Source organism: Oncorhynchus gorbuscha, linkage group LG14, assembly GCF_021184085.1.
Source record: "Oncorhynchus gorbuscha isolate QuinsamMale2020 ecotype Even-year linkage group LG14, OgorEven_v1.0, whole genome shotgun sequence".
Lineage (NCBI taxonomy): Eukaryota > Metazoa > Chordata > Actinopteri > Salmoniformes > Salmonidae > Oncorhynchus > Oncorhynchus gorbuscha.
Genome location: NC_060186.1, coordinates 43991855 through 44019087, shown reverse-complemented (window position 1 = coordinate 44019087; position 27233 = coordinate 43991855). Strand labels below are relative to the sequence as shown.

The following is a 27233-nucleotide window of genomic DNA, read 5'->3' as shown; positions in this document are numbered from 1 at the left end:
ATAGATTGGCTCTGTTTGACTTCACAAGAGATTGTTACTTAGCAGTCCACTCCTCCACTCCGCACCCTGGACAAGCAAAGCACAACACACCCACAAGCTTTTATGAGAAGAAAGAAAACAGCCCGTATCCTACTTCTTATTCTGTGAAAATAACAGCATTTATCATGGAAAAACTTGATGCCTTCGTCAAACAGATTATTTCTTAGAATAGGTGAGGCTCGTTGAAAATGGAATCCTCGTGCAAGTCTATTAGATATCCCGATGAGAGACGAAGTAGAAAGGTACGTAAGGCTATACATTGCACCATTATGTCGTGGTTTTATTATTTTACATTTTATGTACTCAAGACAAAAGATTATCACCATCTGTCTACCGCAATAATCTTTATATACTCTTTCTTGGTGAACTTTGCTTTTTTGGAAAACCAATCCCTGTTAGGGCAAAGTGTAAGAAGCTCCAATGCGTATTAATTTCGATTGCTTTCTTGTTAGTTTGTTGAGCTCCATGTGCTGTTTGTACCAAATGAACAGTGGAACTTACAACTGAATAGAGTGCCGGTTGAAGCCATAAAGAGCTTCATATCTGCTGGATTCATCAGGTGAGATATTTATTAAATGTTTTCTATTCAGAAGTAGCATATGGTTACTGCAAATAATGAGACCAGTATAGCCTACAATCTGTAGGAATATTAATGTACAGAATAGGTCAAGAAAACTGCAGATTAAACAGTCAACAAGATACTTTGATGTTTGTCCTCTTCACCCATATTTCTTTGATGTGAAAATGTTTTTGAACATAGTGCCTCTTCACTGTAAATTGTTGTTTTCATGCCAGGGTGTATCCTGATATATCACTCAGAACTCTCAGGAGTGAGCTTGGCATTCTCCTCGGAGCTGAGAGTGATATTGACAAGCTTTCCTTTTTAAAATGTGTGGGCCGAAGCTTGGCATTGGTGAGTATAGCGGGCCTGGTTCAGGGACACAGTTGCTTTTCGCTTGTGTTTTATTTGATAAACTGGCATGAGGTGATTCATTGTCCCATTGCATTTGTATTTTTTTAATAGGTCAAAGCCAAACAAGAAAGGGATTTGAAAGTGAAGTACTTTGCCCCTCCATATGTATGCACATTCCGCTTAAATGTTAAAATATGTTTTATATTGTGCCTTCAGAAAGTATTCATACCCCTTGACTTATTTGTTGTTACAACCTGAATTTACACACAATACCCCATAATGGCAAAATGTAGAATAGGTCAAGGGGTATGAATACTTTCTGAAGGCACTGTAGATAGTATAATATTTTTTTAAGTGAAAAAAATATATATATTTATAATAAGTTTGTTGCATGCCTTGTCCTTATGTCATGGTCTTCTCCTACTCTCCAGGCCCCTCATCCAGAGCTGTACCTGTTGCCCAGGGTGGAGAGCGACAACAGTGTCTGTTCACAGTCCCTCACCCCCAACACCCACTCCACAGACCCCCAGATTTACTACACTGCCAGAGTGCAAGGAATGCCAACAGGGACAAAAGAGCCTTTTAAATTCCCTCAGATCCCCCAGGGTCTCCAGCCACAGCCCCTTTCCTTCCCCAGCCCCGATGAGGAGGCGAAGGAAGAGGAGAGCTATTGCTCTACAGAGGAGAACGAGGAGGACCTTCTCGCCTCTCAGCAGTCTAGGTGCGCTGAGGATGACCTCCTCCTGTGGAAGGCCCAAGCCCAGGGGCCACCCCAGTGTGTCATAGAGGCTAAAGGTGAGCGTTAAAGGGATAGGTCACTACAAAATCCATTATTAAAAAAAAAAAATTTGGTGGGGGGGGTCGTACCTGAAAAGTGCTGGTATGAAATGGAAAAACTTAGATTTTGGGAGTGTACTTTGAACTGACATTTCTGAAAAGCAAGTCAACCTTGTACTTGTTGTAACAGACAGAGATGTTGTTACAACCATTTACTTTCAATTCATTTTGACAGAATCAGTTGTGGGGAAGGTGGCACCTGCTAAGAAGAAACAGCGTTTCAAGAGAAACCGAGCCAGCGATTCGGGGGTTCCAGAGTCACTGGAAGATCAGGATTCTGTGTTTTCTCCCACCCCACACAGGTAACACACAGAGGAACACTTTTGCCATAACAGAGAGGAAGAGCTCTACCACCATCAGAGCTATTTAAACCCTGGTTACAGTCATATAAAATTAGTAAACCCACATTTTTTTCTCTCTTTGGAGGTTTAGGAAATCTAAAGATGCACAGACACTGAAGTATATCAGGAATAAACAAAATGAGGTAAGATATGCTTGCGTGCTGCTAACATACTTACTGAAATGACATTATGCCAAAATCAGTTACAATTACCATGTTTTTATATCATAGCCAGACTATTGAACATCTGCAAGCCCATTCAATTGTTTTTTTTAAAGGTGTAGTTCCATCAAGTCCTGCACACCAAGAGAGGTTGTTGAGTCAACTCAAGAGTAGTTGTATTGTAAATTACCAGCGCCTTGTAAAATACTGTGTGGCTTTGTTACTGCTTCAAAATTCCACAGCCAGCAGGTGGGTTTGAATTAAAAAGGGGGTCTAAGTCAGGGAAATAGGTCTAGAGAAGCAGCGAGGAGTACTCAAACTATTTTCTTGGCATGCACACCGAAATCAATTTGCTTCAACAAAATGTTTTAATTATGTTTTACCAATCATTTATTTTCATGTAGGTATCTGAACACCCAGTAACTATGCCTACACAGTACGCCTCTCCACACCCCGCCCCAACCCTGGGCACTCGTAAAACGGCTGCCTCGGTCTTCCTATCAAGTAGTAAGCAGGCATTTCTGTTATGTCTCAGTCATCCATATTGTTGTTGCTGAAATGTAAGGCGCAAATGACATGGTATGTTTCTTCCTTCCCTCAGGAGATGAACTGATAGAGGAAATTAAGATGGCAAAAGAGGAGAGAAAGCAACTAGAACAGACAAGACAAGAGTTATTGAGAAAAGGAAAAGACTTGCTGGCCCAGAACAGACACCGTCGAAATCAAGGTGGTGTATGTCTGGACTAGTTCTTTTGCACCCTTGTTTCAGGATATGACAAAAGCACGCATGACCCCCTTCTAATATATTAGCATCTCGTTATGATCCAGATTAAATACCAACTAGTTTGTATAACTATAAAATAATCTGTGTGACAGGGCACAGCAAAATAAGTTACTGACCTGCCCTACAACATAGACAATACTATTGTGATGCATAATTGTCATGGTCATAATAATAATAACTAGATTGAAACTTTACATGTAAAGTTGTGAGGCTTGCTAATGCTCTTGTTGTGAAAGTTTAAAAAGTTGTACTTTGATTATATTATTTGAATAGTGAAATCATTTTAAATTCCCACAGATAGTCACTACTGGTCAGTAGATTTGGTCAGTAGTTGTGTGGTTGTGTGTCACCAGTGCCATACAACTCTCCTTAAGTGGCCTCCAACTGCTCTTAAACGCAAGTAAAACTAAATGCATGCTATTCAATTGATCACTGCCCGCACCTGCTCGCCTGTCCAGCATCACTACACTGGACGGCTCTGACTTAGAATACGTGGACAACTACAAATACCCGGGTGTCTGGTTAGACTGTGAACTCTCTTTTCAGACTCACATTAAGCATCTCCAATCCAAAATTAAATCTAGAATCGGCTTCCTATATCGCAATAAAGCATCCTTCACTCATGCTGCCAAACATACCCTCGTAAAATTGACCATCCTACCGATCCTCGACTTCGGTGATGTCATCTATAAAATAGCCTCCAACACTTTACTCAACAAACTGGATGCAGTCTATCACAGTGCCATCCATTTTGTCACCAAAGCCCCATACACTACTCACCATTGCGACCTGTACGCTCTCGTTGGTTGGCCCTCGCTTCATACTCGTCGCCAAACCCACTGGCTACAGGTTATCTACAAGTCTCTGCTAGGTAAAGCCCCGCCTTATCTCAGCTCACTGGTCACCATAGCAGCACCCACTCGTAGCACACACTCCAGCAGGTATATCTCACTGGTCAACCCCAAAGCCAATTCCTCCTTTGGTCGTCTTTCCTTCCAGTTCTTTTCTGCCCATGACTGGAACGAATTGCAAAAATATCTGAAGCTGGAGACTCACATCTCCCTCACTAGCTTTAAGCACCAGCTGTCAGAGCAACTCACAGATCACTGCACCTGTACATAGCCCATCTGTAAACAGCCCATCTATCTACCTACCTCATCCCCATACTGGTATTTATTTATTTATTTTGCTCCTTTGCACCCCAGTATCTCTACCTGCACATTCATCTTCTGCCGATCTACCATTCCAGCGTTTAATTGCCATATTGTAATTACTTCGCCACCATGGCCTATTTATTTCCTTAACGTACCTCATTTGCACTCACTGTATATAGACGTTTTGTTTTCTTCTGTTCTACTGTATTATTGACTGTATGTTTTATTCCATGTGTAACTCTGTGTTGTTGTATGTGTCGAATTCCTACGCTTTATCTTGACCAGGTCGCAGTTGCAAATAAGAACTTGTTCTCAACTAGCCTACCTGGTTAAATAAATGTTAAATAAATATAAATAAAAATGTGGTAAGCAGTTGTGTGGTTGTGGTCAGTAGTTGTGTGGTCAGTGGTCAGAAGTTGCGTGGCTAGTGGTCAGAAGTTGCGTGGTTGTAGTCAGTAATTGTGTGGGTGTGCTCAGTGGTTAGAAGTTGCGTGGCTAGTGGTCAGAAGTTGCCTGGTTGTAGTCAGTAATTGTGTGGTTGTGGTCAGTAGTTGTGTGGTTGAGGTCAGTAGTAGTGTGGTTGTGGTCAGTAGTTGTGTAGTTGCGGTCAGAAGGTGTGTGGTTGAGGTCAGTAGTTGTGTGGTTATGGTCAGAAGTTGTGTTCAATAGATGTGTCAGTAGTGGTGTGGTTGTGTTCACTAGATGTGTCAGTAGTTGTGTAGTTGTGATCAGAAGGTGTGTGGTTGAGGTCAGTAGTTGTGTGGTTGTGGTCAGAAGTTGTGTTCAATAGATGTGTCAGTAGTGGTGTGGTTGTGGTCAGAAGTTGTGTTCAATAGATGTGTCAGTAGTTGTGTGGTTGTGGTCAGAAGTTGTGTTCAATAGATGTGTCAGTAGTGGTGTGGTTGTGTTCACTAGTGTCAGTAGTTGTGTGGTTGTGGTGAGAAGTTGTGTGGGTATGTTCAATACATGTGTCAGTGGTGGTGTGGTTGTGTTCACTAGATGTGTCAGTAGTTGTGTGGTTGTGTTCAATATATGTGTCAGTAGTGGTGTGGTTGTGTTCAGGTGTGTGGTTAAGGTCAGTAGTTGTGTGGTTGTGGTCAGAAGTTGTGTGGTTGTGGTCAGAAGTTGTGTGGTTGTGTTCAATAGATCTGTAAGTAGTTGTGTGGTTGTATTCACTAGATGTCTCAGTAGTTGTGTGGATGTGTCAGTAGTGGTATAGTTGTGTTCACTAGATGTGTCAGTAGTTGTGTAGTTGTGGTCAGAAGGTGTGTCAGTAGTTGTGTGGTTGTGTTCAATAGATGTGTCAGTAGTATTGTGTTCACTAGATGTGGTCAGCAGTAGTGAGGTTGTTGTGAGAAGTTGTGTGGTTGTTGTTAATAGTGTGGTTGTGTTCAATAGATGTGGTCAAGCAGTTTGGTTGTGGTCAGTAACTGTGGTTGTTGTCACTAGATGTGGTCAGGCATTGTGTAGCTGTGGTCAGACAATGTGTGGATGTGGTCAGAAGTTGTGTGGCTGTGGTCAGACGTTGTGTGGCTGTGGTCAGTAACTGTGGTTGTTGTCACTAGATGTGGTCAGAAGATGTGTGGTTGTGGTCAGACGTTGCGTGGTTGTTGGCAGTCACTGTGTGGTTGTTGTCACTACATGTGGTCAGAAGTTGTGCGATTGTGGTCAGACGTTGTGTGGTTGTTGGCAGTAACTGTGTGGTTGTGGTCACTAGATGTGATCAGAAGTTGTGTGGCTGTGGTCAGACTTGTGTGGTTGTTGGCAGTAACTGTGTGGTTGTGGTCACTAGATGTGGTCAGAAGTTGTGTGGCTGTGGTCAGAAGTTTGTCAGCAGTTGAGTGGTTGAGATCAGTAGCTGTGTGGTTATGGTCAGAAGTCATGTGGTTGTGGTCAACAGTAGTTTCGTTGTGGTCAGTACTAGTGTGGTGGTGGTCAGTAGTAGTGTAGTTGTGGTCAGTACTAATGTGGTTGTAGTCAGAAGTGTGGTTGTAGTCAGTAGTTCTGTGGTTTAAGTCAGAAGTTGTGTGGTTGTGTTGTAGTCAGAAGTTGTGTGGTTGTAGTCAGAAGTTGTGTGGTTGTAGTCAGAAGTTGTGTGGTTGTAGTCAGAAGTTGTGTGGTTGTATAGCCAACTCAGAGTATTCTATTCTCTTCTTCTAGACTACATTTTCTTCATATCGTTCTTTAGACCGGTCTAAAATAAATAACCAATTTATTGTGATGGTGTAGGCTCTATTACATGGATTTATTAAGACTTATTAAAATGTAGATGTTCCAAAGGTCTGCATAAGTGGCTTGTAGGCTATGCGAGGAAGCCAGGAGATGCTAAATGTGTTTGTTAATGGTCAATTACCATGAGACCGACAGCTATTTGCTTGACAATCACCATCTGAAAAAATAAAATTACCGCCACAGCCCTAGTTGTGGTCAGTAATTGTGGTCACTTCCTTCACCCTCGTCATAATTTTTGCCCTATATGTCTGAGTATCCCATAGCAATGGCTCCGTTTAGGCTGCTCATTGATGACCCAGAGACCTGTTAGTAGACGTGAACTGGCAACTTTTTGTCACTCTAAATAAACTCTGGCAAACAGCTGTAACTTTTTATTGGGTAGAAGATATTCCTAATCCACTCTATCTAGTTAGAGGGGTACAGCCCAGCCTTCTCTATATAGACAGGCAAACTAGCCAGTTAAGTTATTTAGAGCACTTAGCATGATCCGGGAAAAGGAGGATAAAGCTAGTAAGCATTAGAAATCTTCTCTTTATCATTCCAGGTCGTCCAGACCGGGAAAGTATTCATAATCCTAACGCCAGGTCTTTGGTCTGAAACAAATTGACAAATCATGGGAATTTGAAGAGCTAGGAAGACATTCATTCCAGTGAGTAAAGGATTCCTATGCAACAGTAGCCTTGACAACACTGTTGCCTTTTAGTTAAAGTGTGAGAAACTTGCTAAAATACAGTAAAGTTGTGCTTTAATATGAACTAAATACTGCACTCTGACCCACAAAACGCCTTTGCTAGATTGATGATAGTGTTTTCGACCAACACGGAAAGTAAACTTTAAAACGTTACGTACTTTTATTGCAATTTGCAGCAATTGTTGGTAAATAATTAATCTGCTAGCTTCTGACATGGTTTACTGCAGCTAGAAAGAGAGCAGTTAATGGGTTAGTAAAGCAGCTCTATCTAGAGATTGGTAGATGCTAATTTGTTTTCAGTTTTGACAAGCAGAGAAGTAGGGGAAGATTTCATACCTTGGAATATTTTTGTTTAATCTGTTTTCTTTAGTGATCAAAACAGCAGTTGTTTACAAAGTTACAGAAAATGTAGATTTTTTTTTTGTTCAAACGCCAGATTTGAATAGCAGAGAAGTAGACAAAGGTGTAAATGCTCTAACTTTTTGTCTAAATTGTTGCAAAGTAGCTGATTTATGTTACTGAATTTACAGAGAATGGCAGTTGGAAAGGATGATGTCACAATGGGGAACCTAAAAATCTTGAGGATATCCCATACATTGGCCGTTATTGAAAATAAGAATTTGTTCTTAACTGACTTGCCTGGTTAAATAAATGTAAAATTAAAAAAAAATAAACAAGTGGACAGAGGACAAAACTGACAAAATGTTTAAAAAAAAAATTCAAGTAGAAAGGGTATTAAAAAGTTATATCCAAGCAACTCGAGTGAGACCATTCCGTAAGTTTTTTAAAGTTTGAACGGCGTTTCTAGCTTAAACGATGTAGGAGTAGCGTGCTAAAGACAAAGAACTAGATGGTAACTTAACAAGTAAAGTTGTGGGGCTTCCTAACCGTTTTTTTTTGTGATAGTGTTCAAAGTGAAAAGTACTTTGATTATATTATTCAAATATTGAAATCATGTTTTATTCGCATCAATAGTCAGAAGTTGTGGTCAGTAGTAGTGGTCACTAGTTATGTGGTTCTGTAGTTATGTGGATATGGTCAGTGGTTAGATGTGTTGTCAGAAGTTGTGTGGTTGTGGTATGTAATTGTATGGTTGTGGTCACTAGATGTGGTAAGCAGTTGTGTGGTTGCAGTCAGAAGTTGTGTGGTTGGGTTCACTAGATTGTGGGATATAATTGTGTGGTTGAGGATACTGGATGTGGTCAGAAGTTATGGGGTTGTGGTCAAAAGGTGTGGGGTTGTGGTCACTCTTCTCATAATTTTGTCCCTCAGTGTCAGTGAGTATCCTAGCAATGGTTCCGTTTTGGAATCTCAATAATGACACAGAGATTGGCGATGAGTTAGTAAAATTGCTCTATCAAGAGATTGGTACACACGATTTATAAACTGTTTTTGGATTGGACAAGCAGAGAAGTAGGGGAAGATTTCACTACAAAATATTTGTGTCTAACTTGTTGGGTTAGTGGTCAAAACGGTGGTTGTTTGGAAAATAATGAATCTGCTAGTTTATGACATGATTTACAGCAGCTAGAAAGAGACCGGCTATGTGTTACTAGAACGGCTCTAGTTACAGATTGGCACGCACGATTTCGAATGCAGATTTGACAAGCAGAGAATTAGATAACATGTTTATGTACCTTGTTGCGTTACTGATCCAAATGGCAGTTGTTTGGGAAAAGTTGGAAGAACACATGGTAAGGGAGTTACAAAAACAGCTATACTGTAAGTTCCATAGTGAATATTTTGATTCCGCAAACAGATATGAATAGCAGATTAGTAGACGAAGATAGACAAAAAGTTAGTGTTCCTAAATTGTCGCAAAGTGGAATTATTAGCTAATTTGGGTCAAAAGTTAACTGATTTCACTTACAGAGAATGGCAGTTGGAAGGGATGTCACAATGAATGGAGAGCCTTAGAATCTTGAGAAATCCAATGAAAGAGGATGGAGGAGAAAAAGAGGACAAGAAAGTGAATAATGTAAAAAGTACAACAGATATCAAAAAGTTGTATACAAGCAACTCAATCGAGACATACCTCAAATTTGTATTTAGCCTCAAATAAATAATGAAACATGTTCAATTTGGTTTAAATAATGCAAAAACAAAGTGTTGGAGAAGAAAGTAAAAGTGCAATTAGATGTGATCAGAAGTTGTGGTAAGCACTTGTGTGGTTGTGTTCTAAAGTTCTGTGGTTGTGGTCACTAGATGTGGTAAGTAGTTATGTGGTTGCAGTCAGAAGTTATGTGGTTGTGGTTAGAAGTTGTGTGGTTGTTCAAAAGTTGTGTGGATATTGTCAGTAGTTAAATGTGTGATCAGAAGTTGTGTGGTTGTGATCACTAGATGTGGTCAGAAGTTGTGTGGTTGTGGTAAGCAGTTGTGTGGTTGTGATCACTAGATGTGGTCTGAAGTTGTGTGGTTGTGGTCTCCAGATGTGGTAAGCAGTTATGTGGTTGCAGTCAAAAGTTGTGTGGTTGTGCTTAGAAGTTGTGTGGTTGTGGTCACTAGATATGGTAAGCAGTTGTGTTTTTGCGGTAAATTGTTGTGTGGTTGTGGTCACTTTTTTGGTAAGTAGTTGTGTTCAGTAGTTGTGTGGTTGTGGTCTGTAGTTGTGTGGTTCAATTGTAATATGGTCAATAACTTCTCTCCTCTTAATTTTGGTCCTCTGTGTCTGAGTATCCTAACAACATTTCTGTTTTGCAATCTCAAAGATGACAGAGCTGTGGCTAGAAGATAGCGGCGATGGGTTACTAAAACGGCTTTACCTAGAGATTGGTACAAAGGATTTCGTATGCACCAATTTCTAACACGCTTTCAGGTTTGACAAGCAGAGAAGTAGGGGAAGATTTCATACCTTTGAAAATGTTTCTCTAACTTGTTGCGTTAGTGGTCAAAATGGCAGTTTGGGAGAAGTTGGAAGAGCACGTGGTAAAATGGAGTTACTAAAATGGCAAAGTGGAATAATTAGCTGATTTCTGTCAAAGGTTGCATGATTTCATTTAGAGAGAATGGCACAATGGGGAGCAGTAGAATCTTGAGAAATCACATGATAGTGGATTTGGCCAAAGAAAACTGACTAAAAGTTTAATAACTTTAAAAGTATAACATATCAAAAAGTTTCTACATTTCAAGCTTAAACGGTGTAGCAGTAACGTGCGGAAGAATAATAATAACTAGACTACTTAACCTGCTGTAACTTTCTCAGAATAGTATTTTTTTGTCCTAATGCCATATTTGAGCAGCAGAGAAGTAGATGAAGACGGGAACACCAACTTTGTCTAAGTTGTTGCAAAGTGGAATAATTTGCTGATTTGGGTCAAAAACTGCATGATTTCACTTTGAGAATGGCCGTTGGAAGTGATTATGTCACAATGGGGAGCTTTAGAATCTTGAGGAAATGCCATGAAAGTGGATGGGGGGGGGGTTAGACCGTTACACACGTTTTGAACTTGGAATGGCGTTTCTATCTTAAACGGTGTAAAAGGTGTAGCATGCATAAGAATAAGAAGTAGTATGTTGAATGCCTAAGACAGGGCTCTTGTGGCGCAAGCCTGACAAAAAGAAGAAGCATGTCAAAAATCTAAGGTGGGGTTTTTACTGTGCAAGGCCAAAAATAATTATAGTTTCTAAATTGACCTACAAATGCATACACCATATGCATTGTGACAGCATGGTATACCAGGGATACCGGACACCACAAAACACACAAAAAAGGGAAAATAAACTACAAAGAAATTAAAAACAGTGGAATATAGTGGCCAGTTGCATGCAACATTTACGACTGGCTTCTTTTGAGCATAAAATGTAATCGCTGCAAAATTGTAGATTATACACTGAGTGGCATAACATTATGAGCCTTATTATACTGAACAATGATATAAACGCAACATGTAAAGTGTTGGTCCCATTTTTCATGAGCTGAAATACAAGATCCCAGCACAAAAAGCTAATTTCTCTCATTTTGTACACAAATTTGTTTACATCCCTGTTAGTGAGCATTTATCCTTTGCCAAGATAATCTAGCCACCTGGCAGGTGTGGCATATCAAGAAGCTGATTAAATAATTTCACAGGTGGCACCTTGTGCTGGGGACAATAAAAGGCCATTCTAAAATGTGCAGTTTTAGCACACAATGCCACAGATGTCTCAAGTTTTGAGGGAGCGTGCAATTGGCATGCTGAGTGCAGGAATGTCCACCAAAACTTTTGCCAGAGAATTTCATGTTAATTTCTCTACCATAAGCCACCTACCTACGTTGTTTTAGAGAATTTGGCAGTACGTCCAACCGGCCTCACAACCCCAAACCACGCCAGGCCAGGACCTCCACATCCGGCTTCTTCAGCGGCGGGATGGTCTGAGACATGCCACCCAGACAGCTGATGAAACTGTGGGTTCACACAACTGAAGAAGTTCTGCACAAACTGTCAGAAACCATCTCAGGGAAGCTCATCTGCATACTAATTGTCTTCACCAGTGGTGGTCAGTGCAGTTTAACATGAGGGAGGATGATCTTTTTTTACTGAACATGGCTTTATTTCTATTACAGCATATTGGATGACTGTCATTCATATTCCATTCACCCAGCTCAATGTATAAATATAGGTTTAGGCTACTACATGATACTCTAATTTCCCTGTACCCATCGTGAGGTTGCTTCAATCTAGCCTATGAATGAAAGTTTGCAGGTCGAGAGAATTGAGTAGTCAAGGTGACAGACAGGGACATATTCAATGCCGCCTTGCACACTTTTGCCTGCATCTAGCTGATCTAGGGTGTAATCATTAGTCCAACAGTTACAAAAGGGTTTCTATTGGACAGATTCAGGTATGTTTATCGCCGTTTCATTCCGTTTAAGAAATGTTTTTCAACAGAATCGGCACAATGAATACACCCCTGATTAGACGCAAACACAGTTCACTTTCATAGCAGCCACATACAAACAGCTCGTTGTCTATCTACTATGCACTCTTCGCATGTGGACTTCAGTAGACAACACATCAGCTGTCTGTGACCAGTTGAAAAAACCTTTCCAAGCCAAACCTTCATGTTATGACCGCTAACCACTACACACAGTCCCTTCATTGTTGTCATAGTCAACATAGCTATAAGAATTAACGCAGTAGTAAACCTGCTACAAACATGCAGTACAGTGTAGTCAGCAGTTTAGTAGTTACACCCACAGGCGGCAATAAATTAATAAAACCAAAAGCTTACCTTGACTTGGAAGAGTTCCAGTGTTGGACAGCCAGCTAGCTAACATATCATCCCTCTCTGTTTGAGCCGGGTGTTTGAGTAGGCTAAACTAGCTAGCTGCATTCGATGCAAGCAAGTAAAAGTGAAAAAATATATACTACGAAATCTCTCTAGAAATGTATTTGTTCAAAACTGTTCAACTATTGTCTTTTTGAGTCAACTACTCACCACATGTTATGCCCTGCAGTGCTAGAAAGCTGTAGCTTATGCTTTCAGTACTATATTCATTCTCTGATCCTTTGAATGGGTGTCAGTTCATGCTGCAAGAGCTCTGATAGGTTGGAGAATGTCCTCCGGAAGTGGTCATAATTACTGTGTAAGTCTTTGGAAGAGGGTGAGAACCATGAGTCTCCTAGGTTTTGTATTGAAGTCAATGTACTCAGAGGACCGAAGCTAGATGTCCTCCGGCTCACTACATAGTGCTGCTGAGGCTACTGTAGAACTTCATTGCAATACAGTGTTTTTTAATCAATTAGTTGGTGACGTGAATATATTTAGTGTAGTTTTAGCTAAAACGTTCAACTTTAATGTTTCACTTTAAATTTTTCTGAAATTCCCTGAGGATGGTCCTCCCCTGAAGTGCTTCAACTGGTCTTTACCTGACTGCAATTCAGCGTCGTAACTGACTTGTGGACAAATACTCACCTTAGCTGGCCACTTGCACGCTGGAGAGGTGTGCTCTTTACCGATGAATCCCGGTTTCAACTGTAGTGGGCAGATGGCAGACAGCGTGTATGGCGTCATGTGCGTGAGCGGTTTGCTGTTGTCAATGTTGTGAACAGAGTGGCCCATGGTGGTACTGGGGTTATGTTATGGGTAGGCATAAACTACGGACAACAAACACAATTGCATTTTACCAATGGCAATTTGAATGCAGAGAGATACCGTGACGAGATCCTGAGGCCCATTGTCGTGCCATTCATCCACTGCCATCATAATGTACAGCCCCATGTCGCAAGGATCTGTACACAATTCCTGGAAGCTGAAAATGTCCATGTTCTTCCATGGCATGTATACTCCCCACACATGTCACCAATTGAGCATGTTTGGAATGCTCTGGATCGACATGTACGACAGCATGTTCCAGTTCCTGCCAATATCCAGGAGTGGGACATTCCACCGGACACAATCAACAGCCTGATCAACTCCATGTGAAGAAGATGTCGTGCTGCATGAGGCAAACGGTGGTCACGCCAGATACGGACTGGTTTTCTGATCCATATCCCCCCCAAGGTATCTGTGACCACCAAATGCATATCTGTATTCCCAGTCATGTGAAATCCATAGATTAGGGCCTAATACATTTCAATTGACTGATTTCCTTATATGAACTGTAACTCAGTAAAATCTTTGAAATTGTTGCATGTCGCGTTTATATTTTTGTTCAGTGTAGAAAACAAACGTCTCAAAAAAGCTTATAACTACATATAATGCATTATAGCTACAGCTTTTAAGAGTTACAGAAAAAACGAATAAATCATGTTTTCCTTCCTCAATTTAACCTTCATCTTGTTTTTTCAAAACTCTTTCTGGAAATAAATGGGTTCAGAACTGACACTGCAGCAAAAGCAAGTCAATTTTGCCCTGAGAGCTTTTGTTGTTGTTTTCCAGCTCGTGATAGTTGGAAGAGGAGTTATTTTGATACCAAGAAGGCCACAGCCCCTTTGGAGGTCACACTGAGAAGTCTTCGTCAAGAGCTGGAGATATTCTACAATAACATCCTACACCAGCTAAAGGCGAGGGATGGAGGAGGAAAGCCCAGATTGCGGGCAAGATTGTCGAGCACCAAAGTAACAATCAGTCCTTCAACTGAAGTGTGCTCCCCTCCCCAAACATTGGCTAGATAGTTTCCACCACATTTATTTCATGATTTTCTTGCTTTTAAATCTGTGAAGGAAGTGATTATTGGGATGCAAAGTTGATTCAGGTTTTATGGTTCAGTAAGGCCATAGCAACAATGTCAGTTTGACTGTGCCACAACATCCACTAGAGGGAATCAGTTCATATTATGGTCAATACAGACCATGCCATTATTATAGACAGTGGTGTAAAGTACTTAAGTAAAAATACTTTGACGTACTACTTAAGTAGTGTTTGTGTGGATCTGTACTTTACTATTTATATTTGGGACAACTTTTACTTTACTACATTCCTAAATTAAAGAATGTGCTTTTTACTCGATACATTTGGCTTGACACCCAAGTACTCGTTACATTTTGAATGCTTAGCAGGACAGGAAAATGGTCCAATTCACGCACTTATCATATGAACATCCCTGGTCATCTCTACTGCCTCTGATCTGGTGGACTCACTAAACACAAATGCTTTGTTTGTAAATTATGACAGAATGTTTTTTTTAAACATTTTCTATTAAGGAATCTTCAAGTATGACAATTGGGTACTCTTTCCACCATGTTCAGAATGAGCTCATTATCCAGATAATGACAGAGAGCCATGAGATTGACAACCTAAGGAGGAAGGTGGATGATGCCAAGATGAGGCTCATCACAGAGATCAAGGTATTAAAATCTTAATTGCAATATGACTCCCTCATAACTCTACAAATGTAAATACAATTATCTATTTTTTCCATTCCTGTATCTCACTGGGAAAAACAACAGTATGTTAAGGGCTCAGTTGAAAAATATTTCATATGAGAAGCAGATATTTCAGTTATCAACTTTTACATGGGACTTGGGCAGGAGCTTTGCTGGACAGACAGTGCTCAATGTTTTTCATTGATGTACTTCCTTGTTTATTTCCTCCTAGCTCGGGAAGCAGGCTGCCACAGAGCTGAGAGCCTTGAAGGCTGAGCTGGCCCAGAAGAATACCCAGACATTTCTCTCTGGCTCCATGGGCTTTGGAGCAGGAGCCAGGGACAGACCACAGGCTCAAAGCATCCCTAACTGAGCCACTTCTACCAGTACCACCGTGGCCTTATTCCAGAAGACAATGTTTGCTTTCCGCTTATTCCAAATGATATATTTTAGAAAAGGTCACATTTAAATTGTCTATTTGCAATGCATATCAAGTGAAAGCCATGACTTCACAGTTTACCAAACAACAATTGTTTGTATTAAACTGTCGTGTCCCTGTTGCAGCAAGAACAATCTCTCATTTGATCATTTACCTGTGTTGATACTACCATCTTAAAACCTTAAGTATGAAAACAAATATTTGTACAGTATCAAAGCAACAGTATCTGCCATGACTAAGAGGTTTCATGATGGAATTTTCTTCAAAGTCACAGCGGTTTTAGGATCGACTTTCTGAAGCGTAAACATTTACATCATATTTTAATCTCTTATTGAAAGTGACTGCATTCACCTAAAGTAGGTAAAACAACCACATATCCCAATCATTGCAAGCAAAACAACAATCTGTAGGGTGACAGGGTAGCCTAGTGGTTAGTGTTGGACTAGTAACCGGAAGGTTGCAAGTTCAAACACCCGAGCTGACACTGTACAAATCTGTCATTCTGCCCCTGAACAGGCAGTTAACCCACTAGGCCGTCATTGAAAATAAGAATTTGTTCTTAACTGACTTGCCTAGTTAAATAAAATCAGTGTTGGTGAGAGTAAAAGAAAAGACAAGTATTATTGGCTGAGAGTTATTTATGTTTTTTTATTTAATCTACTGGCATATGCATATCACAGTATTTATTAAGTGCTTATACGGCAAAGCAAAATGTATTTTGTAAGATTCAGACAGTGGCACAATGCTGTGTTTGACAATCATCTGTGTTGGCATGATTCTAAAGTGGCTCATGTTTTACAATTGCAATAAAAAAAACTACTATGAAATAGAAGTGCAAGTACACATCCCTGAGATCAAGAGGAATACACGTTACGGTTCCTCTGTCCCACTTCTGTCCTCGAACAAAAGCATCTATTGACTAGCAACAAATAGCTGTGAGGATCCAATGGAAAGGCAGTCTTCTCAGCACTGAGCGTCTTGGCAACCCATGAGGGCGTTCCACATGTCTCGACTCTGTTCCTGGGCAACTGAGTTATTGCTGTAGTCCAGGAGGTTGCCGCACCACATTCCCGTGCCCTTCAGGCCCAGCTCTCGTACATATGCCACCTTCAGGGCAATGCTTTCTGGGTCGTCGTACCACACCTGATGGATCTGTCCCCTTTGGTCCTGTGGATGATAGTTCAGTTCACAAACTCTGTAATGGGGCAACAGCGACAATGGCACCCTCTTTGCAAACAAGGAGGATAATGCAGCCTTGGCGAGAGTTCAACTTGAGCTAGAGTGTTTTATTGGATTTGGAGGAAGCGATTTGTTGTGATGTGACTGTGTTAGTTCAATCTAACAGCACTTCAGTCAAATAGCCTTTCCCCCAAAATGGCTGCAGCTTGTGTTGAGTTGTCATTTGCCACCAGCAGCCCAGACAAAATGGGCTTAGGCTACTTGTTCAACAAACTTTCTATACAATGTGTCTCCATACCTTGTAGTTGTAGTAGGGAGCCAGCTGGACTTCGTCCCACAGCCTGCCAGACAGAGAGCCGTTGATCTGTTTCATCATAAAGCTGTAAGGGATCTGACGGCCAGCTGCATCGCTACAAGGTGCACCCCGGAACGGAACCTTGGCTAAGGAGCACACCCCTTCCTAATTAGAGAAAAAGACACATAGTTGAGACAGCAGGACGATGTTCTCTAATTTTTTTACAAAATGGGATTCAAATTCATAGAATATTCATTTTTATGTCAACGATCTACACAAAATACTCTGTCAAAGTGGAAAATAATTAAATATATACATCTCTTGAGTATTCAGTATTCAACCCCCTGAGTTAGAATCACCTTTGGCAGCGTTTACAGCTGTGAGTCTTTGTGAGTAAAGCTAAGCGCTTTGCACACCTGGATTGCACAATAGTTCCACATTCTCTTTTAAAATAGGCTGCCAAAATTGGTTGTTGATTATTGCTAAACAGCCATTTAAGTCTTGCCATAGATTTAAGTCAAAACTGCAACCAGATCACTCAGGAACATTCAATGTAGTCTTGGTAAGCAGATTGGTAAGGTTATTGTTCTGCTGAAAGGTGAGTTTGTCTCCCAGTGTCGGAAAGCAGATTGATATACCCTGATGAAGACAGCTTGTTTGTCAAAACATTGGACATTACATTTTTGCATCTGAGCTCCTAGGAAGGGAAAGCAGATTGAACCAGGTTTTCCTCTAGGATTTTGCCTGTGCTTAGCTCTACTGTAAAAGACAAGAAAGCATACCCATAACATGCAGCCACCACCATTCTTTGAAAATATGAGTGGTACTCCATGATGTGTATAGTACGATTTGCATGAAAAATAACTCTTTGTATCTCGTACAAAGTTAATTTTTGCAGTTTTATGGTAGTGCCTTACTGGAAACAGGATGCATATTTTGGAATGTTTTTCTTCTGTACATGCTTCCTTTCCACTCTGTCAATGAGGTTAGTATTGTGGAGTGAGTAACTACAACACTGTTGATCCATCCTAAGTTCTCATATTACAGCCATTGATAACTCTGTTGGAAACCCTGTGTGGTTTCATTCCTCTCCAGCAACTGTGGACGTATTAATAAACCATCCAAAGTGTTATTAATGCCTTCACAACACGTAAAATGACTTTATTTTATATTTTACCTATCTACCAATAGGTACCCATCTTTGCGAGGAATTGGAAAACCTCCGTGGTATTTGTTGTTGAATCCGTGTTTGAAATTCAATGTGACTTGTTAAGCCAATTTTTACTCCTGAACATACAGTGCGTTCGGAAAATGTTCAGACCCCTTGACTTTTTCCACTTTGTTACATGACAGCCGTATTCTAAAATCGATAGTTTTATCCATCCATCTACACACAATACCCCATAATTGTAACAAAATGAATTACTAATATATAGTCAGACCCTTTACTCAGTACTTTGTTGAAACCCCATTGGCAGTGATTACACCCTCGAGTCTCCTTGGGTATGGCGCTGCAAGCTTGGCACACCTATATTTGGGGAGTTTCTCCCATTCTTGTCTGCAGATCCTCTCAAGCTCTGTCAGGTTGTGTGCTTAAGGTCATTGTCCCGTTGGAAGGTGAACATTTGCCCCAGTCTGAGGTCCTGAGTGGTCTGGGGCAGGTTTTCATCAAGGATCACTTCTGTACTTTGCTCCGTTCCTCTTTCCCTCGATCCTGACTAGTCTCCCAGTCCCCGCCGCTGAAAAACATCCCCACAGCATGATGCTGCCACCACCATGCATCACCGTAGGGATGGTGCCAATGTTTATTTCAGGTTAGAAGGGTTTAATCTTGGTTTCATCAAACCAGAGAATGTTTCTCATGGTCAGAGTCATGTGCATTTTACTGAGGAGTGGCTTCTGTCTGGCCACTACCATAAAGGCCTGATTGGTGGAGTGCTGCAGAGATGGTTGTCCTTCTGGAAGGTTCTCCCATCTCCACAGAGGAACTCTGGAGCCGTCAGAGTAACCAGCTCCCCCGACTGCTCAGTTTGGCCTGGTGGCCAGCTCTTGGAAGATGCTTGGTGGTTCCGAAACTTCTTCCATTTAAGAATGATAGACAGGTGTGCGCCTTTCCAAATCATGTCCAATCAATTGAATTTACCACAGGTGGACACCAATCAAGTTGTAAAAACATCTCAATGGTAACAAGATGCACTGGAGCTCAATTTTAAGTCTCATAACAAAGGGTCTGAATACTTATATTAGTTAACACTTCTAAAACATGTTTTGATTTGTCATTATGAGGTATTGTGTGTAGATTGAGGGATTTTGTTTATTTAATCCATTTTAGAATAAGGCTGTAACCTAACAATGTGGAAAAAGGGAAGGGGTCTGAATACTTTTCGAATGCACTAATTCCACTTTGACATTAAGGGATATTGTGTAGCCAGTGACAAAAAAATATATACATGGAATTCTTTTTAAATTCAGGCTGTAACAAAATGTGGAAAAAGCCAAGGGGTGTGAATACTTTGAGGGCACTAAGCACAAACTTGAAAGTGCATTCTGTGCAACTTCTGGCACATGTTTACTGTGAACACTGAGGCTGTACCTGCTTTAAGTTAAACGTTTTAACAGTGGCCAAGAAGGCTACTGTGGCTATTTGATCATAATGTAGGCCTACCAGAGTAGCCTAACATCAAAAATAGAGAAAATGCATCCTGTAATATTTTAACATGGAAATAGCTATTGAAATAAACTGTTCCATGATACAGCCTACAGTAAGTAGCATCCAACGTGTTCAATGTAGGTCTACAATCCATGAGACTTTAGAGAACATCCTGACAAAATGTATGCTACCCTCTACCTATCGGCTTCTAAGATTATTCAAGTTTGTCTCAAAATATAACACTGCCTCTTTAAGACATAAAAAAGCTATTTACCTGACTCGATTTCCAAAGATGGCTAGAAATCTACATGTTTTGTGCTCTTGTAGGAAGCAATCACTCCCCATTGCTGACCAGAAATAAGGTATAACTGGGCTAATAACCTCACTAACTAGCAAAGAATATGAATAAATGTGCACACGTGGCTACATGAGGCCCTGATCTCAAAAACAAGCGCATCTACTTGCGATCGCTCGTGCCTGTGAATGCAATAGCATCCTCAGATGATGCGCTCTGCCAAAATCACAGACCGTCTTGCATAGTTAGATTTGTTACGGTATTGTGCATTGAAAAGTGGCTAATATGTTGATTTGATCATAATCCCCACAGTAGAGGGAAACATTGATAGTGTAAACTAACAGGGCATACACCAGTAAAGTTGAGAAGTTCAATTTTGGAGTATTTACCTGGGAGAAGTCGAGACAAGGGTAATCATAGCCATACCATGGTACTCCCATCACAAGCTTCTTTGGATCTATCTTCATCGCCAAATATTGGTCATACGCTGGAATAAAAGACAGAAGGCCATAGCAGGTTAGGATTAGTCTGTTCAGCATGACAAGTAGTGGCTAGGGATCCATAGTTTTTAGCTTTAAGTCAAATAACTGCAATAAAATGGCTTCTGGTTTGGGCTTCTAGAGGTCCTTCTCCACAAATTACTTACCTGACTGTGTCTGATTGAATGGAGCATTTGCCATCGCAACACAATCGCCCCATATTTGACTCTGCTCATCATATGACATCACAAATAGCAGGTCGCAGGACTCGGCAATGGCGGCGTAGTCGTAGCAGCGCCCGTCTATACACTTGGGCGACCAGGCAACATCAAATGACACCTGAGAACGAGTTAGGGGAAGAGGGTAAGTTAAGGGCACGGAAGAAGCTGGGTCCTATTCATTAGGGCAGTGGTTTTGAAATATCTCATCTGGTACCCCCAGACAATCCACACTATTGTTGTAACCCTGAACTAGATCATCTGATGAACCTAATCAAAGGTTTGATAATTAGTTGACAAGTTGAATAAGGTGTGCTAGCTCTAGAATAGTTCAAATACATGGAATGGCTGGGGGTCCCCAAGGAGAGGTTGGAAAACCCCTGCATTTAGGGCACATCGTAGTAAAACGAAAACAAGCGTTTCTTATTGGAGAATTTCATGTAGTCCCTTCCTGTTTCAGGTCATTTTCTTCTGTTTGGTGCCTAATGAGTGTTTTCAGTTGTGACACCCAAAAAAGCTTAAGTATGCAGATTGTAAGGTTGGATTAATCAATTTACTTTTAAACCAAAATTGTGAATGTGGCCCGCTTTCATTCGTGAATCAGAGCGTAATTAGCCTACATGGCAACATATCTCCTACACCCCAAGTTATTGGTCTGGCATGACTAGGATACACCATTGTATTCACCTGGGAACCTGGGATCTCTCTATGAAAGGCCTCAGTGGTCTCTTTGACAAGTGCTGTCAAGGTGTAGTACTCTGGGGAGGAGTCGGCCACCTCTTGCTCAATGTCTATGTTGATGCCATCCATAAACTGCCTCTTTGCCAAGTCCACTTTGCTTGTGATCCATGCTGTCCTGTTGGCAGGGTCCACCATTTCAGGGATAGACACATCACCTACAGTAAAGAAATATACAACACTGACAAATGCATTTAGGATTAGTGCACATGGAAGGCTCATCTAGGGCTAGGCGATATATAGAAATATTTTGATGAATTCAAATGTCAATTTTACCACAATGTTCCAAATGACTATTGCAAGAAGCAATTTTTAAAAAAGGCAAAAGCTATTTTTTTGTAATTATTTTTTTCCCAATTTGGCTAATTTTGTAGTTGAGGGACATCACTCAATTCTGATTAGGCCTGGCTCGCAGAAGGCATTCCAATTCATCAAAGGTGTTCGATGGGGTTAAGGTCAGGGCTCTTCCCCAAACTGTTGCCACAAAGTTGGAAGCACAGAATCGTGTAGAATGTACAGAACCACTCACAAGTTTGGACACACCTACTAATTGAAGTGTTTCTCTATTTTTACTATTTTCTACATTGTAGAATAATAGTGAAGAGATCAACACTATGAAATAACACATATTGAATCATGTGGTAACCAAAAAAGGTGTTAAACAAATCAAAGTACACTGCTCAAAAAAATTAAGGGAACACTTAAACAACACAATGTAACTCTAAGTCAATCACACTTCTGTGAAATCAAACTGTCCACTTAGGAAGCAACACTGATTGACAAACAATTCCACATGCTGTTGTGCAAATGGAATAGACAACAGGTGGAAATTATAGGTAATTAGCAAGACACCCCCAATAAAGGAGTGGTTCTGCAGGTTCTCAGTTCCTATGCTTCCTGGCTGATGTTTTGGTCACTTTAGAATGCTGGCGGTGCTTTCACTCTAGTGGTAGCATGAGACGGAGTCTACAACCCACACAAGTGGCTCGGGTAATGCAGCTCATCCAGGATGGAACATCAATGCGAGCGGTGGCAAGAAGGTTTGCTGTGTCTGTCAGCGTAGTGTCCAGAGCATGGAGGCGCTACCAGGAGACAGGCCAGTACATCAGGAGACGTGGAGGAGGCCGTAGGAGGGCAACAACCCTGCAGCAGGACCGCTACCTCCGCCTTTGTGCAAGGAGGAGCAGGAGGAGCACTGCCAGAGCCCTGCAAAAGGACCTCCAGCAGGCCACAAATGTGCATGTGTCTGCTCAAATGGTCAGAAACAGACTCCATGAGGGTGGTATGAGGGCCCAATGTCCACAGGTGGGGGTTGTGCTTACAGCCCAACACCGTGCAGGACGATACGCATTTGCCAGAGAACACCAAGATTGGCAAATTCGCCACTGGTGCCCTGTGCTCTTCACAGATGAAAGCAGGTTCACACTGAGCACATGTGACAGCCGTGACAGTCTGGAGACGCCGTGGAGAACGTTCTGCTGCCTGCAACATCCTCCAGCATGACCGGTTTGGTGGTGGGTCAGTCATGGTGTGGGGTGGCATTTCTTTGGGGGGCCGCACAGCCCTCCATGTGCTCGCCAGAGGTAGCCTGACTGCCATTAGGTACCGAGATGAGATCCTCAGACCCCTTGTGAGACCATATGCTGGTGCGGTTGGCCCTGGGTTCCTCCTAATGCAAGACAATGCTAGACCTCATGTGGCTGGAGTGTGTCAGCAGTTCCTGCAAGAGGAAGGCATTGATGCTATGGACTGGCCCACCCGTTCCCCAGACCTGAATCCAATTGAGCACATCTGGGACATCATGTCTCGCTCCATCCACCAACGCCACGTTGCACCACAGACTGTCCAGGAGTAGGCGGACGCTTTAGTCCAGGTCTGAGAGGAGATCCCTCAGGAGACCATCCGCCACCTCATCAGGAGCATGCCCAGGCGATGTAGGGAGGTCATACAGGCACGTGGAGGCCACACACACTACTGAGCCTCATTTTGACTTGTTTTAAGGACATTACATCAAAGTTGGCTCAGCCTGTAGTGTGGTTTTCCACTTTAATTTTGAGTGTGACTCCAAATCCAGACCTCCATGGGTTGATAAATTTGATTTCCATTGATAATTTGTGTGATTTTGTTGTCAGCACGTTCAACTATGTAAAGAAAAAAAGTATTTAATAAGAATATTTGCTGGTGTTTTCACTGTATTATGTCCAATAATAAAAATAATTACACATTTTTTTGCCCGGAAAACTTGGGGAACCAAATAAAATCACTGGGCTGCCAGTTGAGGAAGCCTGGGCTAGGTTGTTTTCAAATACCAGTAATATCCTTTCAAATCCATGTATGGAGGTGATCAAGTGCACACTGGCATATGGTTGAGATGAGAGGTCGGCCGATTATGATTTTTCAACACCGATACCGATTATTGGAGGACCAAAAATGCTGATACCCATTAAAAAAAATGTTTTGTTGTAATAATGACAATTACAACAATACTGAATGAACACTTATTTTAACTTAATATAATACATCAATAAAATCAATTTAGCCTCAAATAAATAATGAAACATGTTAAATTTGGTTTCAACCGTTCCTAGGCAAGTGCCTTGACTAGTTAAATGAAGATTAAATAAAAAGGTGTTAGTAAAAAATAAAAATATATATTTTTTTTTATAAATGGGCCAAATCGGTGTCCAAAAATACCGATTTCCGATTGCTTTGAAAACTTGAAATCGGTCCTAATTTAAATTGGCCGTTTCGATTAATCGGTCGACCTCTAGTTGAGATGCCTAACCTTACCTTTCAGGACTAGCCGTGCTCCTTTTGAATGGGCGTGGCACATGAGTTCAGCATCATATTTCCCAAATGCAGCAACAGTTGTCACTTTTCCCCAATCATATGACTTCCATGCTTTCTTGCCCACATCAAACACAAACACCTGAAAGCAAAGAGACCAGTGGCAGGTGATTAATTCTAAAGCCTCTTGTCGTGTCAACTACTTTTTTTTTTTACTGAATCTAGGCTAGACAAACATATTTTCACAATTTCATTCATATCAAATGAATCAACACTGGTCACTTTAATAATAATGTTTTTCGGATTTCAGAAAACATTGCCAACAAAGGGTATATAACAAAGTATTGAGATAAACTTGTGTTATTAACCAAACACCATAATTTGCAAATTCATAAAAAATCCTACAATGTGATTTTCTGGATTTTTTTTCTCATTTTGGTCTGTCATAGTTGAAGTGTACATATGATGAAAATTACAGGCCTCATCTTTTTAAGTGGAAGAACTTGCACAATTGGTGGCTGACTAAATACTTTTTTGCCCCACTGTAGTGTATTCTAGTCAAGGCCATCCTATTCAACTATTGCTGTATATATTCACAATATTCTATCCACAGCGTCCATAATGTCTATACATCCAATCACATTTACATACCGTATTTTTACTCCAGACTCCGACATTCCTCGTCCTAATATTATATATTAATTAATTCCATTCTTGTGAATTGTTAAATATTACTACAATGTTGGAGCGAAATGCTTGTATTCTTACACCTGCAATAAAATCTGCTAAATATGTTTATGCAACCAATAACATTTGACTTATTGCAAACATATTGGATTTTAGACACAATATTGGATTTGAAGCAAAATCCATGGTTGTCCCAAAAATAATATGTGGTGGACCTGACTTTATTACAACAGTAGGGCTAAAGATACAACATCCTTCAAGGAAACTTGGACCCCCCAAAAAATCTAATTCCAATGTCTAAACCCATTTAGAGCAGATTACACAAGCCACAACATTAAAAACATGTTCAACCTTATGCATTTGTCAGGCAGGACGATACAGCACTGAATGAGAGCAAGTGTGGTTTGTGACTACGGCTATTAATCATCTACAAAACAAAAAAAGCTTACATTTATCATCAATATTCATAGTTGTCGTGTCCACCTATTGTATCTGTGTTTACAATTCTAGATTTCCAAAATGCATTACGATACAAACAAACAGCATTAGGGTATGTAAAACTGACAACGGACTACTTGTATTACAAATTGTAACAATAGCAGAGCTTGCAATATTGGATTACACAAATGTATGCGGCCCATCCGTCCAGCCAGTCGTTATTCTGCACTTTTTGCGTTTAGGGTGTATGTCACAATATCTATCAAATTAACCACTTGCAGTAAAATATGTGTACACAACCATCCACTTTATGTTTTGTAAGAACTATCTAAAAAATGTCGGGGCCTTGCCATTAGCCTAGTTTGTCAGTGTACGCTCACCCACGACTTCACCCAAATGTCAGGGTTTAGTGTCACATTTTATGGGGCTGTCAGCCTAAACTCTCAAGTAGTTCCATCGTTTATTATGCTACCCTGTTTTAACAGCAGCATGGCGGGCTACAGTTCTGCTAAACCGGTCATGCTAACGTTACCTCAAAGTCCTTCTCATCGCGAATTTGTTGACAGAGTTCCTGGATCTCACATGGACAAACTTCTGCCTTGCAACATACGCTAACCAGCGTCAGAAACAAAAACAGCCACATTGTTGACAACATTTGGGTAAGGTTTCGCACAAAATAGTTTTTTGGTTTGATATCCGGAGTTTGCGCGTCAATATCTCTTCGACGGAAGGTCTTACGTTGCTTAGCGTGATATATCAAGTATCACATGACGATAGCGTCAGGCACCGCCTTTTAGTTTGTGTCATGGCTAAATGCTATGCGTACATGGAGTGTCTCTGAAAGTGGGCGCATGTCAAGCGAATCAGCTAATTGGGCATATTTGTTGTCACACAAGGACGTTTTGCGTGGCTTTTATTTGATGTATTTTTTAACTTAACCTTTAGTTAGCTAGGCAAGTCAGTTCAGAACAAATTCTTATTTACAATGAAGGCCTACCAAAAGGCAAAAGGCCTCCTGCGGGAATGGGGGCTGGGATTAAAAATGTAAATATAGGACAAAACACACATCATGACAAGAGAGACAGAACAACACTACATAAAGAGAGACCTAAGACAACAACATAGCATGGCAGCACCACATGAAAAGATGGTAGTAGCACAGAACATGGTACAAACATTATTGGGCACAGACAACAGCACAAAGGAGGTAGAGACAACAATACATCACACAAAGCAGCCACAACTGTCAGTAAGAGTGCCATGAGTGAGTCTTTGAATGAAGAGATGAGGATAAAACTGTCCAATTTGAGTGTTTTTTGCAGCTCGTTCCAGTCTGGCATTCCCTGGATTTATGGTGCTTTCAAGACAACTGGGAACTCGGAAAAACAACAACAATTCCAAATCGGATGACCATTCAAATGGATGACCAACAGTTTTATTGAGCATGCGAGACATAATGCTAGATTGGCCAATGTTGAATTAATAAAAAATAAAAATATTTAACCTTTATTCAACTAGGCAAGTCAGTTACGAACAAAGTCTTATTTACAATGACGGCTAACCCCGGACGATGCAGGGCCAATTGTGCGCCGCCCTATGGGACTCCCAATCACGGCCGGATGTGATACAGCCTGGAATCATTTGTATAATTTTAAACTTGAAAAAGAGACCCCTAAACTGAGACTTGGGACCACACAGCCACTCCACTGAATAGCAGGCTAGTGATTGCTTTGCAGTGCTTGCAGTTAGCCACTGCTTACTTCATTGTTGAATTTGCGATATCCAACGTGTTGTGTAATCTTTATGTCCAATGGCCAATGAGCACCGATAAGTTTTATCTATAATTTCTCATCATTATTTCTCTTCAAATGACAAGGGTTTAAAAATGATTTGCCAGTAGATTGTCGACTTCATGATGATGAATGCCAGCTAAGATTTTGAAAGTATAATGTTGACATGATCAGTCTAATCAAAGCTACTGTAGATATAACATGATTTGATGTTATTTTATCTATGGCCAATAACTTTGAACCTTCTAGGATGGGCACTTCTAATGTAACTCTATGGCAGCACCCAAGGGGCTTGAATT

General features: G+C 40.9%; 2 protein-coding genes across 5 annotated transcripts; one reads left to right on the top strand and one right to left on the bottom strand.

The window, feature by feature from the left end:
• spata1 (spermatogenesis associated 1) lies at positions 1–16013 on the top strand. 4 transcript variants are annotated; one of them, XM_046298112.1, is made up of 12 exons: positions 1–281; positions 492–598; positions 835–952; positions 1064–1117; positions 1384–1747; positions 1965–2091; positions 2222–2273; positions 2696–2798; positions 2893–3018; positions 14014–14192; positions 14778–14921; positions 15172–16013. In XM_046298112.1, exons 1-12 carry the CDS (start codon positions 228–230, stop codon positions 15310–15312), a joined length of 1569 nt encoding a protein of 522 aa, XP_046154068.1. In that variant the 5' UTR covers positions 1–227; the 3' UTR covers positions 15313–16013. The 4 variants fall into 4 exon arrangements, with proteins under 4 accessions (XP_046154068.1, XP_046154070.1, XP_046154067.1 ...); XM_046298114.1 differs by having other exon boundaries at positions 2216–2273; positions 14014–14138; positions 14823–14921; XM_046298111.1 differs by having other exon boundaries at positions 2–281; positions 2216–2273.
• Positions 16002–25894, bottom strand: ctbs (chitobiase, di-N-acetyl-). The gene is made up of 7 exons (XM_046298115.1): positions 25677–25894; positions 24023–24161; positions 21182–21390; positions 20444–20615; positions 20187–20284; positions 16856–17017; positions 16002–16545 (listed from the first exon to the last, which is right to left on the bottom strand). Exons 1-7 carry the CDS (start codon positions 25797–25799, stop codon positions 16342–16344), a joined length of 1107 nt encoding a protein of 368 aa, XP_046154071.1. The 5' UTR covers positions 25800–25894; the 3' UTR covers positions 16002–16341.
• Positions 25895–27233: the final 1339 nt, after the last annotated feature.